This window comes from Anopheles coluzzii, chromosome X, assembly GCF_943734685.1.
Source record: "Anopheles coluzzii chromosome X, AcolN3, whole genome shotgun sequence".
Lineage (NCBI taxonomy): Eukaryota > Metazoa > Arthropoda > Insecta > Diptera > Culicidae > Anopheles > Anopheles coluzzii.
In genome coordinates, this window is record NC_064669.1 from 1,036,398 (window position 1) to 1,050,767 (window position 14,370).

Here is a 14,370-nt window from a genome sequence, read left to right on the forward strand (position 1 = left end):
ATCGTATATAAAGCTGTAACAATAAACAACAAGACACAAACAAATCCATGTTTTATTTTTGATTGAATGCGATGACGCATTTTTGATTTTTGTTTATTTCTGCTTTCTGTTCGTCACCTTGCGTGGAACCTTGGAAGCATTAACATCTACACTCGGAATACAGAGATTACACGGTGCCAAGGTTAAAGTAAGTATGTATTAAATATGGAGGGAGAGGAGCGGTAGGAGCTGGTGGCGATTCTTTGTGTACGTGTGTTTCGAAAAAAAGGGTAAGCCGGAAGAGCAAGACGTTGATGACCGGTCCAGCGTATAGGAGCTGTTGGTATACGACCCCCCCCCCCTCCTTCCCGCTCCCTCCCTTCCACCCTCCCCGCACAAAAGGGGGTTTGGAATTTACATGGCCTCATTCTTGATCACCTTGCCAGCGTCCTTCATCGGACACTTCTGGTCGGTGCCGCTGTCGTAGTCGCGCGTCCAGAACTGCCGTATCTCCTGGCGCCGGTTCTTCATCAGACACTTGTACTCGGAGATGCGCATCTTCTTGCCGTCGATGATGCAGGTGCGCTTGGGCCGGGGCCGGTACCGGTAGTCCGGATGCTTCTCCATGTGCTGCTTGGACAGCTTCGCCTGCTCCTCGTAGTACGGCTGCTTCTCCAGGTTCGTCATCGCCTTCCACCGGGCGCCCAGTATCTTGGAGATGTTGGAGTTGTGCATGTCCGGGCAGGCCTTCAGTATCTTGCGCCGCTCGTCCTTCGCCCACACCATGAACGCGTTCATCGGCCGCTTGATGTGGTTCTTCTCCGTGCTGGACGAGCGGCTCCGGCCGGTGCCGAGGTCCGGTCCGAGATCCAGGCCGCCGAGCGACAGGCCCTTGTCCTTCTTGCCACTACCGCCTCCGCCGCCGCCACCACCACCACCACCGGCACCGCCACCACCTCCACCGCCACCACCGCCGCCGCCGCCGGCAGCTCCCCCACTAACGGCGGCCATCGTTTGCTGGCGCTGGATCAGATGGCGGTTCATGTTGTCGAGCATCGCGTTGCTGTTGAACGGTGACAGTCCCGGCCCGCCCGGTCCACCGTCGGCCGCCTTGATGAAGAACTGCTGCGCCAGCGGGTACGGCGACTCGCCGAGCCCCCCGAGCCCCCCGCCCTGCTTGCTGTCGTCCGGGCTGCCATGGTGCGGGCTCGGCGACTGGTGGTACAGGTTCAGCTTGGCGTGCTTGTGCAGCCCGTCCGGGCTGGGGCCGGTATAGTCGAACAGGTGGTTCGGGTCGAGCTCGAGCCGGTCGCGCTTCGACTTGAGGAAGTACTTGTCCGACTCCTTCTCCAGCAGCGCAACGGCCGTCGGTGGCAGCAGCCCGACCTTGTCCGACATCAGCTCCAGCCGGTGGTTCAGCTCGTCCGTATCGCAGCCCGCAAACAACCCGGCCGGTCCAAATGGACCTCCGCCACCTCCGCCACCACCACCACCACCACCACCTCCACTACTCCCGGGAAGCATCCCGGGGAGCTTCGTCCCGTTGCTCAGCTCCAGCGCGCCGGGCGCAAGCGGACTGTCCCTCGACGGTTTCCGCTTGGACAGATTGATCGGTGCGTCCGGCTCCTTCGCGTATCTTTGGTTTTCCTCCTCCTTCGCCTTCTCGTACTCGTCGTACAGGGTGAGGGCCGGCCCGCCCGCCGTGCCGGTGCAGTTCAGCGGCGGCCCCGCCAGCATCGGTTGCTTCGACAGCATCATCTGCTCCGGGTCGGCCTCCGGCGGCATCAGGTGCGGCCGCTTGCGTGGATTGCGCCTCATATTGCCACCCCCTCCTCCGCTGCTGCCCGGAGCGCCAGCACCGCCACTGCTGCTGCCGCCCGCCGGCTGGTAGACGCCGGCGCCCGCATGCTGCCCGACAAGCTGTCCGCCGCCGCCGCCGCCCAGCTCGACCCCGCCCGACATCTTGCAGGCGATCGACTGGAACACGTTCTGGTACCGGCGTATGCAGTTGTCCGGCTCGGTCGCCAGCTCGCCCGGCCCGGCTATATCACAGTCGATCACGGTGGTGCTGGTGCCGCCGGCCGAGGTGCTGCGGTTCGGCGACCCAAGCCCGCTCGCTGCCGTGGGCGTCGCGGGGGGCAGGGAGGCGGTGGAGGACGCCGCCGGCGACATCCCGTTGCCGCCCGGGACGAGCCGGGCCGGCGGCTCGCAGGGCAGGCCGGACGAGGAGGTGCTGCTGCTGCCGGCAGCTGTCCCGCTTCCGCCGCTCAGCAGCGATTGCTCGAGGTTGCTCTTGGAATTGTTGTTCTGCTTGTAGCGGCGGTTCTCGCCCTGCGGAAGAAAGTTGTCAAAAGAAAGAGGATGGGGGGAGCAAGGAGAAGTAGGGGGGGCGGGGGGATTGTGTGGAGTAGCCAAGTTCCATGGAGGAGGGCGAGAAATGGAAATAGTTATTGAAATAGAGCACGGAATGATATTAGTAACCCTCACGCGAGAGTGTGTGTGAGAGACATATGCGGAGTTAGTACATTCGAGCATCGCGGAATACATAGAGGACTCGCAGGCCATTCGTCAGTGAGATAAAATGCCGGAATATGGAGAGAGAAAAAAAGCATTCGGTTAGAGCAGACGACGCTAGAGCTAGGGCAAGATAGTATCACTTGTGTGAGGTTAGTTTCACTGTTCACCAAACAGGTTAGTCGACCCCGTTAGGGCCGAAGCTAGTAGCGAGTATAAGGTAGCTTACAAATTCTGCCTTCAGCAGCATCTCGCGCCATATCGTGAAGTACATGATCAGTCGGTTGATGTTCTTCTCCTTCTCGTAGAGCGACTCCTTGAAGCTTCTGTTTTTTTTGAGGGTGCGGGGAGTCGTATGGAAAGAAACAAACAAACCCAGGGAAGCCTCTGTTAGCACAATGCCTAGAATGGTGCCACATGTTACTCCAAAACGTAACCTTTTGATAAGCTTGATGTTGTTCTGCGTGTTCTGGGAGCTGCAGTTCCGGTTCGGCGACGGCTCCTCCGCAGTCCCGTGGTGCGGCTGGCTGTGATTGTGCAGCAGCGTGCTCGGTATCTCGTTCGGGAAGTCGAGCAGGCTCAGGTTCAGCCGCATCAGGTAGATCTCGCTCATGCTGAGCTGCAGATTGGTGATGCGCTCGTCCAGCCGCGACCGGAACGACTCCAGATTGTTCTTCTCCGCGTACTGGTTGTTCAGCTGCGGCACTGCCGGCTGCTCGACCGGCGGTGACATGTGTGCCGGCAAGTCCTCGCCCTGACAGTTCGATGCACCACCGTAGTTGTTCTTGTCTGGAATTGGGCCGAGCGTCACAAGTTAGGGTCACGGACACCCAAAAATCCCCCCCCCCTCAAAAAAAAAAACCTTTACCATTAACGTTGTTGTTCAAGCTGTCAAAGTTGTCGACGATCGACTTCAGGTGGTTCAGGATCATGTTGTTGATCTTGCGCGGCGCACTGGGGACGCCCGGGGGCAGCTTCGGGGCGGGTGCCGGTGCCGCGCCAGCCACCGCCGCGACCGACGACGGCGACACCGGGGACGGTGGTGTCGCCTCCTGACGCTGGTGGTGATGGTGGTGGTGGTTATGGTGGTGGTGATGGTGATTCCCACTGTTCGAGATGTTCAAGCCGTCCAGGTTCATCGTGAGCTGGAAGTTGTCCGTCTTGTTGAGCGCCGGATCCGAACCCTTCAGGATGTAGCTCGCCACGTTCAGGAACGGCAGGTTGTAGTGGAAGTCGTGCTCGATCGGCAGCAGATGCTCGTCGGGCCGCGGGCCGAGCAGATCGTCGTGCTTGAGATACTTCGGATCGGCGCTCATCTTCTGCATCGCGAGGAAGTTCGCGTCGAACGTGCAGTTCAGCTCCTTCACCGGGGACGACTTCAGGAACTCCTCATTCTTCAGCGAGATCTTCTTGAAGTTGTTCTTCTCGATCGTCACCGCATTCGACAGCTTGTTCGGGGGCGATTTCCGTTTGGACGACATCGGAACCCGCGGACCGTGCGGACGGGCTACTGCAGTGGTCGCCGTGGTCGTCCGTGGGTGGCATCCAGTGTGGCACGGGTTGGATGATGCGGTGCGCGCAAAAAGTAGACAAGGTGTGTGTGTGTGTGTAAGGTAATGGTTCGCTGTTCGCTATTGCCCACGGTATACCGACCCATGGTGGGTAGGTCTGTGTGAGTCTGATATGGATAAGTTCGAGCTTAACGCTACTGATTAGTCGCAGAAGATTGATAGTATCACATGCCGTTTTTTTTTTTTTTCTTTTGCTTTGTTGTTTTATTAGATATCACTGCCGTTGGAAATGGACGCGGAGGACGTTCAACCGGGGAACAATGAGCCTAAGAAATGTGTTACACATAGTTGGTTTCGTAAAAAGACATCGCTTTCGCATCCAACACCCGGAAGAGCATTCAGAATTTAGTGTCCGCAAATCATAAGAACAATTTCTTTCCGAGCACATTAAGATCCGACATAATGGCAAACAAAAAGATATGAACAAACAAACAAAAAAAAATCAATACAACGCACCAACACAACGAAACCCGTTCACATACTGTACACAGCGCATGTTGAACGAGTTTGTTTGTGGGTGTGAAATAGAAAGAGAGCCAGAGATAGATAAATACATATAGAGAGAGAGAAAGCGAGAGAGAGAGAGAAAGTATTGATTATTTGCGCAGCTTGTTCCACCCACGCGGAAGAACAAATGTACCAAAAGGGTGGGTGCCCTTGCTCTGCGAACAAGACACATTTAGCACACACAACAACAACAACAACAAAAAAAGTAGCATTCAAAGACATTGAGCAATTGTTTTCGGATGTTAGTAAATATAGCGCTAATGAAAATTACAATATAGCCGTACAATGATAGCAAAACAAACTGGACGAGAGATTGATAGCATTCGCACGCATCGAGCCATTTGCCGTTTGACGCCAAAGTGTGAGAGTGAGAGAGAGAGAGAGAGATAGAGATTGATGTATCACTTGCTTTTAATTCAAAACTAACACAGAGTGGGGTTTGCGTTTCAGTGTTGAGTGACTCAACGTTGTATTGCATCTTTGTATTCCTCTTCTTCCTCCACTTCTTCTTCCCTTGCATCGTCACGCACATCGCGGCACTTGCATCCGGTCGCCTTGCATCCCAACTAGCCCACACGCACCATTCACTTTGAGAAAATAGCTACCTCCCCCCCCCCCCCCACCCACACCCGCCTAAACCGGAAAATGCCCTTCCCCTCCCCCCTCCCCACCCCCCCCGCTTTCCCCACACAATTCACTCACCACTGGCACATCACTGTTTGCACACTTGCACCGAACTGCTTGCACCGAACTGACCGCCTACTGCGGATCCGCATTTCGCCGCGGCACTTGGAACAACAACACAAACAGCCGACGCGCGGCCACACACGCGCTTGCAATAGTTGAACAAAATAAGCCTGCCACCGAGTCGCAGCTGCCTACCGCCGGTCAAGCGGGGGAAGGGGCTCGGTGTTGGGAACGCTTTGCCCCATCCTCCAGCTCAGGGCTCGGATCGAAACGCCGGAAAATTTGGTTTTTGTAGCATCGAGGTTTAGAAAGGGGAAAAAAATGGAGTTTGTGCATGTGGGAGACGAGAAAGGCGGGAAGGTGAAAAAAGGTGTATCTTGTGAGGGGGGTGGGGGGGAAGGGAAAAGAAAAATGGACGCGAAAGGATGGGGGATGCTGCGCATCTCGTGGGGATGGAAGAGAGAGAGAGAGAGAGAGAGAGCGTGGAGTACAAGCGAGTGCGAAGGAGAGAGATTGCGGTGTGGGTGTGAAGATGAGAGAGAGAGAGAGGGGGAATAACGGGGAGAAGAAACAAAACAAAGCACCTGTGTTTGTGTGGTTTTGGTGGTTGCTGGGGGGGGGGGGGGGTGGTGGTGGTTGGAGAAATGTTTCACTCGCGCGAACGGGTGGCAGGGAAGAGAGAACACAAGAATCCGATCGTGTGTGTAATTGTTGCGAGGTACGCGCGCACTTCGAGAGGGGGTGGGGGGTGATCACACAAAAGAGGCTGGCTGGTTGGGTGGGTGGGTGGTCCTGGTCGTCGTCCTCCTCCCGCGTCGTTGTGTGTGGCTGAAGGAAGAAAAACCTTTTTTGCCCCGCGCCGACGGAGGTGGGCCTGAATAAGAGCTGCTCTTCTTGCTTCTTCCGCTACTTCCACCCTTTCAACCCACACACTTCGCCGTGTGTGTGTGTGTGTGTGTGTGGTCGCGCCCGAGATCAATCGTATTACGAAAGGCAGGGAGGGAACGGGAACAAGCGCGCGCACACGAGAGAGAGAGAGAGAGAGCGAGAGAGCGCGTCTTCTTTTGTGTAAATCTTTTTTTTTTTTTGCACTAACGGGGCGCGGATCGAAAACACGCACGAAAACGCAAACGCACTGCCCACTGCCCGAAATCGCCACGCGACACACGCGAAACACTGCCCAGGCTGCCCACTGCTGCTGTGCGTGTGTAGCCGTTGTTGTCGTTCGTTTGACAAACAAAACGCAACACAATAGTCACGAAATGCCCTTTTCTGCTTTCTTTCTTTTTTCGCTCCGATGCTGCTGCTGCTGCTGCTGCTGTCTTCACTGTGCTGCTCAGCAGGTTTCTGCTTCCTCCGTCTGTCTGTCGGGATGCTGAGAGGGTTTTCGCTGCCACACGCGCAATAGCACCACCACCGACAAACAGTGAAAGGGACGGATCGCGGTCCGCCCCGTCGGATGCTGCACACGCATACAGGCGCGCATGCCCAGCGACGCTTCGGGGGTACGGTGCCGGGTCGAGGTGTTGACCGGAACGCGGCCCGGACATTAGGGCAATGCTGCTGCCTGTGTGCGATTTATTAATTTTAATCTTTTCATTACTTTTTGGGCAGAGTGCTGCGGAGAAGAGAGAAAAAAAAACAATAAACTAAAGGATGGCATCAATTTTTGCATGGATTGTCGGTAAAAGTAAGGCTCAGCCCTCTACGTTACTCTAGCGTTACGCGTAACGCCTGTTAATCACAAACCCAAGCAACATTTTTGAACGTTTGTTTTAACCGCCGTGGATGAGCAAATTAATAGATTATTATGGCTTAATATTGTTTTCTTTTATATGATAATTAGAAAAGCTTTGTTGATAATTAGAAAAGTTGTCACAACTTCAAGAATTATAATTTTAACAATCTTATAAATAAAAGATGTAAATAATAAAAAAAATTATTATTTATTTATTTACCCAGTTATTGATAAAGTAGTATAATGAAATACTTACAAGTTTTTATTAACGTCATTAACCTCATTTTAAAAAGAGCCCTTGCATCTAAAGTAATTTTTATTCAAAATGGCCAGAAACATAGATTGAAAAGGTAATAGTTATATTTCATATATATAATTTAATTAAAAATATTTTAATATTCTATGTTTTCTAATCATAGAAAATGTTACTCCAATTGAAAGCTTTTGGGGTGTTCATGAGCTTCCTTCTTTCAGATTTTTTTTCATTAATCATAATGCAACAATAAAAAATATTAAACCTGTTATTTAATTGTTATATAAAAATTAAATTTCCTTGTAATCGGTTCATCTTACAGCAATTAACTTTTTTTTTATCTCAATTTAAAATATTTTTTATTCAAATAATGTACACTGGTCGGTCGCCTGGATGACAAAACTGTAATAAAAATGTTGCTTGGGAATATTTTAAGGGATGTAACGCTTCTCCCATGTAACGTAGAGGGCTGAGCCTTACTTTTCCCGGATTGTCTAATATAAAGGCAACGTTCTGGTGAAAAAATAAACGAACTCTTCTAATTTTCATAGCTACAGGACGTCTCCAAGATATGCTATTAATGAGGACCGAGAAGAAGCCGCAGTTTTCAACCAAATAAACAACGCTTTTGCCTGTAATTTTGCTTCACGTGGTGCATTTTAGCCACAATGTTATAACTGCTTTAACCCTATTCCAGGCAACCGGCTACCCGGGTAGCCAAATCGATTTTGATTGCTCATTTCTCTGATTCTAGGAATCCGATTGACTTGAAATTTGGAATATGTGTGTAATCCACAGCCATCTTTTACTGGAATTTTTCGTAGAATTTTTTGAGTATAATTAACCTGTTTTTTAGAATTAAATTTTTCATTACCCCTATTCCAGGCAACCGGGCTGCACGGGTAGCCAGCAACTTTGGAAGCTTATAACTTTTGAATGCGTAATCCAATATTGATGCAATATTCTGATGAAAATTAAACAAACTAATGCAGTTTCCATAACTGTGCATAGATTGGTTCAACTCGCTACCGGTTTTTAGTTATAGCTTTTCAAAGTTGACAGGATTTTTTTGAAAATAATTACAAAATGTGAAAAATATTTTTTTCAGTACTTTACAAAATTTTCACAGCAAAATGGCTCCAAAAGCTTTGAGAACTGTATGTTACACGTATTGTATACATTTTTCAGAATTTTTCTATGAGCCATAAAAAAGATAAAGGAGTTTTGATTTGAATAAAAACCGTTACATTATGATCCTTGCTGGTAGAAAGACACCAACATCAAATAAACTTCACACTAATAGTTTTATTTCAGTGTCTTCACAATATATAATCAACATAACTTACCAATAGCGACCATTTTATCAAGTTTTTGCATTTGTCGCAGATGTGCATTTTATAAAATTATTACGCCCACTGGAGTGTAACGGTTTTTATTCAAATCAAAACTCCTTTATCTTTTTTATCGCCCATAGAAAAAATCTGAAAAATTTACACAATACGTGTAACATACAGTTCTCAAAGCTTTTGGAGCCATTTTGCTGTGAAATTTTTTTAAAGTACTGAAAAAAATATTTTTCATATTTTGTAATTATTTTCAAAAAAATCCTGTCAACTTTATTTTATTTTATTTTATTTTTATTTTATTTTTATAAGCCTCCAAAGTCGCTGGCTACCCGGGTAGCCCGGTTGCCTGGAATATGATGTATTTTTGGTTGCCAGTGACAGGGTTAAAGACTCCATCGACAAAAGTGAATTTATTTTGCAGTTGATAATCATGTGTCAAACCAGTTTAATTTGCTCCAGGAACTGTGAAATGTAGAAAACTGCGTATATCCGAAATTACGTTTAAGAACTACCGCGTATCTTGGGATCCACCTGTATTGACCGTCCAATTGGCTCGACATCATTCGTTTCCTGTAAAAAGTAAATTCTAAAAAATGATGACAAAATGTACTATGAATTTTCACAATTTTATTTTTTGTAACTTAATCGAAAGAGATCTTTTTTTTTGCTATAAAAACCGTCACAAACAAGCCGTCGTTCCAGAAAAAAAAACTCTCCGAACGTGAATTGTTCTAATCTTGTTATACGAATTAAACATTACAAAGAAATTCCAATTGAAAAATCCAATTATTTACACAATTAGCAGATTTGCCATGATCAGTTCATGCATACAAAAATTCACAAATAAGACCAATTACCTTTTTGTGGAAAATTATTTAAAAATAGTTTGTGCATTGTTGTGCAACGGCAGTGATTGCTTTAGCGACGGGTCTTCTGTAACGGTTTTTATTCAAACTGAAGCAACGTTTGCATTTTGTCAATTTATCAAACATAAAAATGGGCTGGTAAATTCACGCTGGTGTCTTAATATAAAGTTATTTTTTGTATAATTTATTCTTTACAATTTTACCACTTTACAGTGGAAATTAAAAAAAAAATTAAAAGAAGAATTCCTTGCACAGTGTCAATCGTGATTTAAATCCAATTGGAATCCAAAAATATTAAGAAAAAGAATCCAATTCGTTTTGGCTGCTGGAATAGCCGGCTATTAGGAATAGAGTCAAATGGTTAGACAAATTATAGAGCAAAAGCGAAAAGCTGTTGTTACAATGAAGCGAAATTGACAACAGATTCATCTCGAGCGGGGGCTTCGCAACAAATCGCCCTATAATTTCCACGACCAAGTGACAGAAGGGCAAAGGGTGCTTCACATAACCTGTGCAGCGTTTACGCTGCATGCACACCTGTTTGGATGTAGATGGCGCTGGGGGTGCTATAAAGCCGCGACCTAACGAAACCACCCCTCCCTCCCCCCATCCCTCGGGACCACCCCGCACGGGATGTAGCGCACCCCGAAATAGAACGCACAAAGAAAACAGACGCGCTGGGCGGCAATTCCATCGCGCGGGTCGAAAATAGAAATGACGCTGCGACAAAAACCAAAAAAACAACGTTCGCTTGGTTTGTTTCGTGCAGTTAAGCAGCAGCAAACAGGTCTGGGTTTTGTTGTTTGTTTTGCATTTTGATGTTTTGGAAGGGAAAGCATTTCAGAATCGAGCATGGAGCTGGCGAGGCCTCGTAACGGCTATTACAAACTTTGACGAAGGTGTAAAGGTTTTATAAGCACGAAGCGTTTTTTTTTCGCGGGGGATTTTATTGCACCAGAACACTGCGAAGGGACAGGAAAGGAAGAGGGGGTGGGGGGGGGAAGGGAGAGAGGCGCATGCGCACGGCCGGCCAGCTTCAGCTCGAGCGAACGCTTGGCTGGCTGGCTGGCTGACTGGCTGGTCAATTGGAGCAGAACGCCTGGAAGTAGGCAAAATCCTTCTTTTCCCCCCTTACATTACACACACAGACACTCTAGCAAAACAAAAAGAAAAAAAAAAAGAAAGAAAAGAGCCAGAAAGCCAAACGAAAAGCGTCGTGTATATCGGCAGGTAAAACGAAATGTCGGCGCACAGACGTTAGCCCGTGACTGTGATGGACTGTTTCAATTGGTCAGCAACTTCAAAAGCCCAGCCCGAGTCGCAATGGCGGAGTAAATAATTAAACCGTGCACTGTTTGCCTTCCTCTCTTTCCCGCAACGCAACGCCACGGCACCCGGCAACACCGACATCCGCCTACCGATCCATCAGTGTTCCGTTTGCAACGATGCAAATCCAGAGCAACATACAGAGCGTCAACTCGATCTTCGGCTGCAACTCGTCCGGCCACAGCGGCATCAACCAGCTCGGCGGTGTGTACGTGAATGGGCGCCCGCTGCCCGACTCGACCCGCCAGAAGATTGTCGAGCTGGCCCACTCGGGCGCCCGGCCCTGCGACATCTCCCGCATCCTGCAGGTGTCGAACGGGTGCGTCAGCAAGATACTGGGCCGGTACTACGAGACCGGCTCGATCAAACCGCGCGCCATCGGGGGCAGCAAGCCGCGGGTCGCGACGGCCGCGGTCGTTTCGAAGATTGCCGAGTACAAGGCGGAGTGTCCGAGCATCTTCGCCTGGGAGATACGGGACCGTCTGCTGTCCGAGGGCACGTGCAACAACGACAACATACCGAGTGTGGGTGGCCGAGTGACCCAGGACCCAGGACCGTTCACCCCGTACTAAACCCAATGTCTGTCCTCCCGGCTTTTAGGTGTCGTCCATTAACCGTGTGCTGCGAAATCTGGCCTCCAACAAGGAAACGTCCTCGCAGAGCAATGAGACGGTGTACGAGAAGATCAAGCTGTTCAACAACACCAGCGGCCACTGGACCTGGTGCCAGAACATTGGCAGCGGCCAGTTCAACTTCTCCTCCCATCCCATACCGCATCTGTCGCTGAAAACCTCCACCGAGCAGCCCACGAAGCCGGGTAGGTCGGATTGGACCGCGTAGGCAAGCGGTTGTCCACTGATCTTTTTCCTTTCTTCTTCTGTCGGATCGGTGCTTACAGCGAACTGCTGCCTGGAGGAGATGAGCGACAAGTACTCGTCCGAGGACGACGAAGACTCCGAGCTGCGGCTGAAGCTGAAGCGCAAGCTGCAACGCAACCGCACCTCGTTCACGAACGAGCAGATCGAAAACCTGGAACGAGGTAACTACAACACGCGCCGTGTCGGCCGCCTCCCTCCCCTACCCTGTCTGACATGTTTCTTTCTGGTTTTTACGTCTGCATTTCAAGCAGAATTCGAGCGCACCCACTATCCGGACGTGTTTGCCCGCGAGCGACTGTCGGAGCGGATCCAGCTGCCGGAAGCGCGCATACAGGTAATGTTACTGTGCCCGGCTGCACGGTGGCTCAGAGGTAACAGAGGTAATATGGCAATCCTTTTCTTGTTTGAGTACCGATTGATAAACCGATAGCGACAAAAGCAGATAATGTTGGGAGTTAAGAAACAGGTATTAAAGCTTTCGATTTGGAGGCTGTTTCGGTAAGTTAGATGGGCAGTTTACAGCAACTGGGAAGCATCCCGATACGTCCACAAGGAAAAGAAAGGTCCCGGAATCAATCGAAGTCGCGAGGTAAACCTCATCGAAGTCTCATCTGCAAAAGAGCTGCGAGGTACTACAAAAGCTGGTAATTGAATAGATAAATATTATTTTTCAGCATCTGGGCATCAAGATCCATCAAGGCGAGAAGGGCACCATTAATGTACTACGCCTCATCTGAGAACTTGTTACGGGTAAAGTTAAAATTTCATTGACAAATGTTGAAATAAAAACAATCCTTCCAATCAAGAGTATTACTTCGTTTTGATGTTGCAAAATTGTTTCAAAATCTTTCATATTTGAAATTCCACTAAAGTCTGAAACTAGGTTGATGTCAAGATCTCGATTGAGTTGTTGCGAGGAGAACATAACGAAGATCGTATCTGAAGATAGACAGGGTATCTTCAGCTCAAGACTTGACCACTGGACAGTGTGAGATTCATAGGCTCGACTGACAGGTTGGAGGAAAGCTATTCCTTTCCGGGCCGTTTACCTGTAGTGAAGAATGACTATCCGGTTGCGTGGTACTGATGTACTGTACTGTATGTCTAGTCAGCCTGTATACCCCGGCATGACATCATAGGTCATTACGCCCCGAAAAGTAGACGTTGGGCGAGAAGAAGAGTGTTGTACGGTACTAAGATGGTCTAACTCTTAATGATAAAAGATAGAAACTATTTCCCAGCTACATCTGTTAGTGTTAGCCGTGTCTGGATCCAAGGAATTGATAAATCCAACCAGTCGTGATGCTGATTGTGACTTTGTTGTATCACATCTTATCAAACCTCATGAATATTAAGATCTGTAACATTAGAAAGGAATAGACATTCGATGATTGGAGCGTCCATCTACTTTTGAAATCAAGTCTACCCACCTCCCCAAAGAATTTGTAAAATCCTCATGTATTTGTGGTCCTCATGAACCAATGCAGTCAATGCGCTCTGGAAAGTCAGAAAGCCTTGATATATTGGATCTGCCACATAAGGCTCATACAAAGACAGCTGGGTTCAATGTCAACTTAGCGCGTCTTCCCGTAGCATGGAATAAGTTGTTTGTCTTGCATGCTTATATAAGGCAGCTCAACCTTTGCGGTGATATGTTCAACACCCAAACCAAGGCTAAAGAAGCGGTCACCAGTCTGTAAGGTTTCAGGACAACGAAGACATCTTTTTGTTTCATAACAAAAAAAAAAAACAATTACTGTAAAATACTAACAAAAAGGGATATTCATGATAAATGAGTAGCAAACATGGTTAGAGGTAAACCAAACCAGCTTATTGTTTGTTAGGAGCAGAGAGTTTTTGGTATGAGGTGAAAAAAAAAAAAGAAAATAAACGTTTCCAGCCGCACAATCTGGATGCAGATCCTGCATCAACGCTGTCAAAACTGTCACCTGACATACGAGCGGCTAAAGATATTGATTATGTATGATTATACATAATATAACGGGAACTTCTACTCTTATACATAGTACTCCAAAATTTCTTCTTTAATCTATAACATTTTAGCATCATTGGTGGCACAAAAGAAGCGTTGGTGATGGTTTGAAGTGAAAGTTGTAACAATCTTTTTGAAGTTGTTATTGCTCCACCCGAACAGAAGACGAACATCCGCACTATGGTCTACATTGTAGTGCTGTTTTGATAGAAAAGTCTGAAAGACATCATCTTCACAGTTTTCCGGTTAGAAGATGATTTTGAAATGTTTTGGTTGTATTTATGCCCATGTACTAATGTCTTGAATGTAGTGTTTTGTTAGCAGTTTGACTGCACAAGCTTGCCGGAATATCAAGGTTTCTGGAACAGTTTCGGGTTTATCCAATTACCTCCAAACTTCCATCCTCTAAAGTAATAATAAATAGTAAAATAAAAGATTTCTTTTCCCACTCCAGTGCCACACCACTGGACGGCCCCAAAGCAGCCAACAAGTTTGTCGAAACCTGTCCACCGACGTGCACGTTTCGCGCCCATGATGCGAGGCGGCCCCGAAAACTGGCCGCCGGACGAGAATTGCACCCATGGTTCGGGTGGGCCACCCAGCAAATCCCGAGCGGCAGCACGGCCGCCGCAATCGCTGGCGTGTTGATTTATTAGTCTAGACCGCACTGCACTGCACTACATTTTCGCAAACGGGCGAATCTCTCGGCGGT

The 14,370-nt window shown here is 48.5% G+C and overlaps 2 protein-coding genes across 7 annotated transcripts; one reads left to right on the forward strand and one right to left on the reverse strand.

Moving 5' to 3' along the window:
- Positions 1-50: 50 nt before the first annotated feature.
- On the reverse strand, positions 51-6,746 carry LOC120949663 (uncharacterized). Of its 5 annotated transcripts, none has more exons than XM_049610896.1 (5): positions 5,843-6,746; positions 3,362-4,000; positions 2,931-3,282; positions 2,723-2,819; positions 51-2,310 (listed from the first exon to the last, which is right to left on the reverse strand). In XM_049610896.1, exons 2-5 carry the CDS (start codon positions 3,972-3,974, stop codon positions 394-396), a joined length of 2,979 nt encoding a protein of 992 aa, XP_049466853.1. In that variant the 5' UTR covers positions 3,975-4,000; positions 5,843-6,746; the 3' UTR covers positions 51-393. The 5 variants fall into 5 exon arrangements, with proteins under 5 accessions (XP_049466853.1, XP_049466852.1, XP_040223062.2 ...); XM_049610895.1 differs by having other exon boundaries at positions 5,274-6,746; XM_040367128.2 differs by having other exon boundaries at positions 3,362-4,003; positions 5,274-6,746.
- Positions 6,747-10,177: 3,431 nt separating this feature from the next.
- On the forward strand, positions 10,178-12,488 carry LOC120949379 (paired box protein Pax-6). Of its 2 annotated transcripts, none has more exons than XM_040366676.2 (5): positions 10,178-10,751; positions 10,891-11,311; positions 11,388-11,604; positions 11,686-11,826; positions 11,914-12,488. In XM_040366676.2, the coding sequence occupies exons 1-5, from the start codon at positions 10,735-10,737 to the stop codon at positions 12,093-12,095; spliced, it is 978 nt and encodes a 325-aa protein (XP_040222610.1). In that variant the 5' UTR covers positions 10,178-10,734; the 3' UTR covers positions 12,096-12,488. The 2 variants fall into 2 exon arrangements, with proteins under 2 accessions (XP_040222610.1, XP_040222738.1); XM_040366804.2 differs by having other exon boundaries at positions 10,185-10,751; positions 11,917-12,487.
- Positions 12,489-14,370: the final 1,882 nt, after the last annotated feature.

What these genes read in the sequence shown, in the direction of transcription:
- LOC120949663 (XM_049610896.1), bottom strand. Translation starts at nt 3,974, where the DNA reads ATGTCGTCCAAACGGAAATCGCCCCCGAACAAGCTGTCGAATGCGGTG. An exon ending in CTTGAACAACAACGTTAATG is followed by an intron (nt 3,283 to 3,361) that starts GTAAAGGTTTTT and finishes GCCCAATTCCAG; the next exon opens with ACAAGAACAACTACGGTGGT. An exon ending in TGCTGCTGAAGGCAGAATTT is followed by an intron (nt 2,311 to 2,722) that starts GTAAGCTACCTT and finishes TTTCTTCCGCAG; the next exon opens with GGCGAGAACCGCCGCTACAA.
- LOC120949379 (XM_040366676.2), top strand. An exon ending in ACAACGACAACATACCGAGT is followed by an intron (nt 11,312 to 11,387) that starts GTGGGTGGCCGA and finishes CCCGGCTTTTAG; the next exon opens with GTGTCGTCCATTAACCGTGT. An exon ending in GATCGAAAACCTGGAACGAG is followed by an intron (nt 11,827 to 11,913) that starts GTAACTACAACA and finishes CTGCATTTCAAG; the next exon opens with CAGAATTCGAGCGCACCCAC.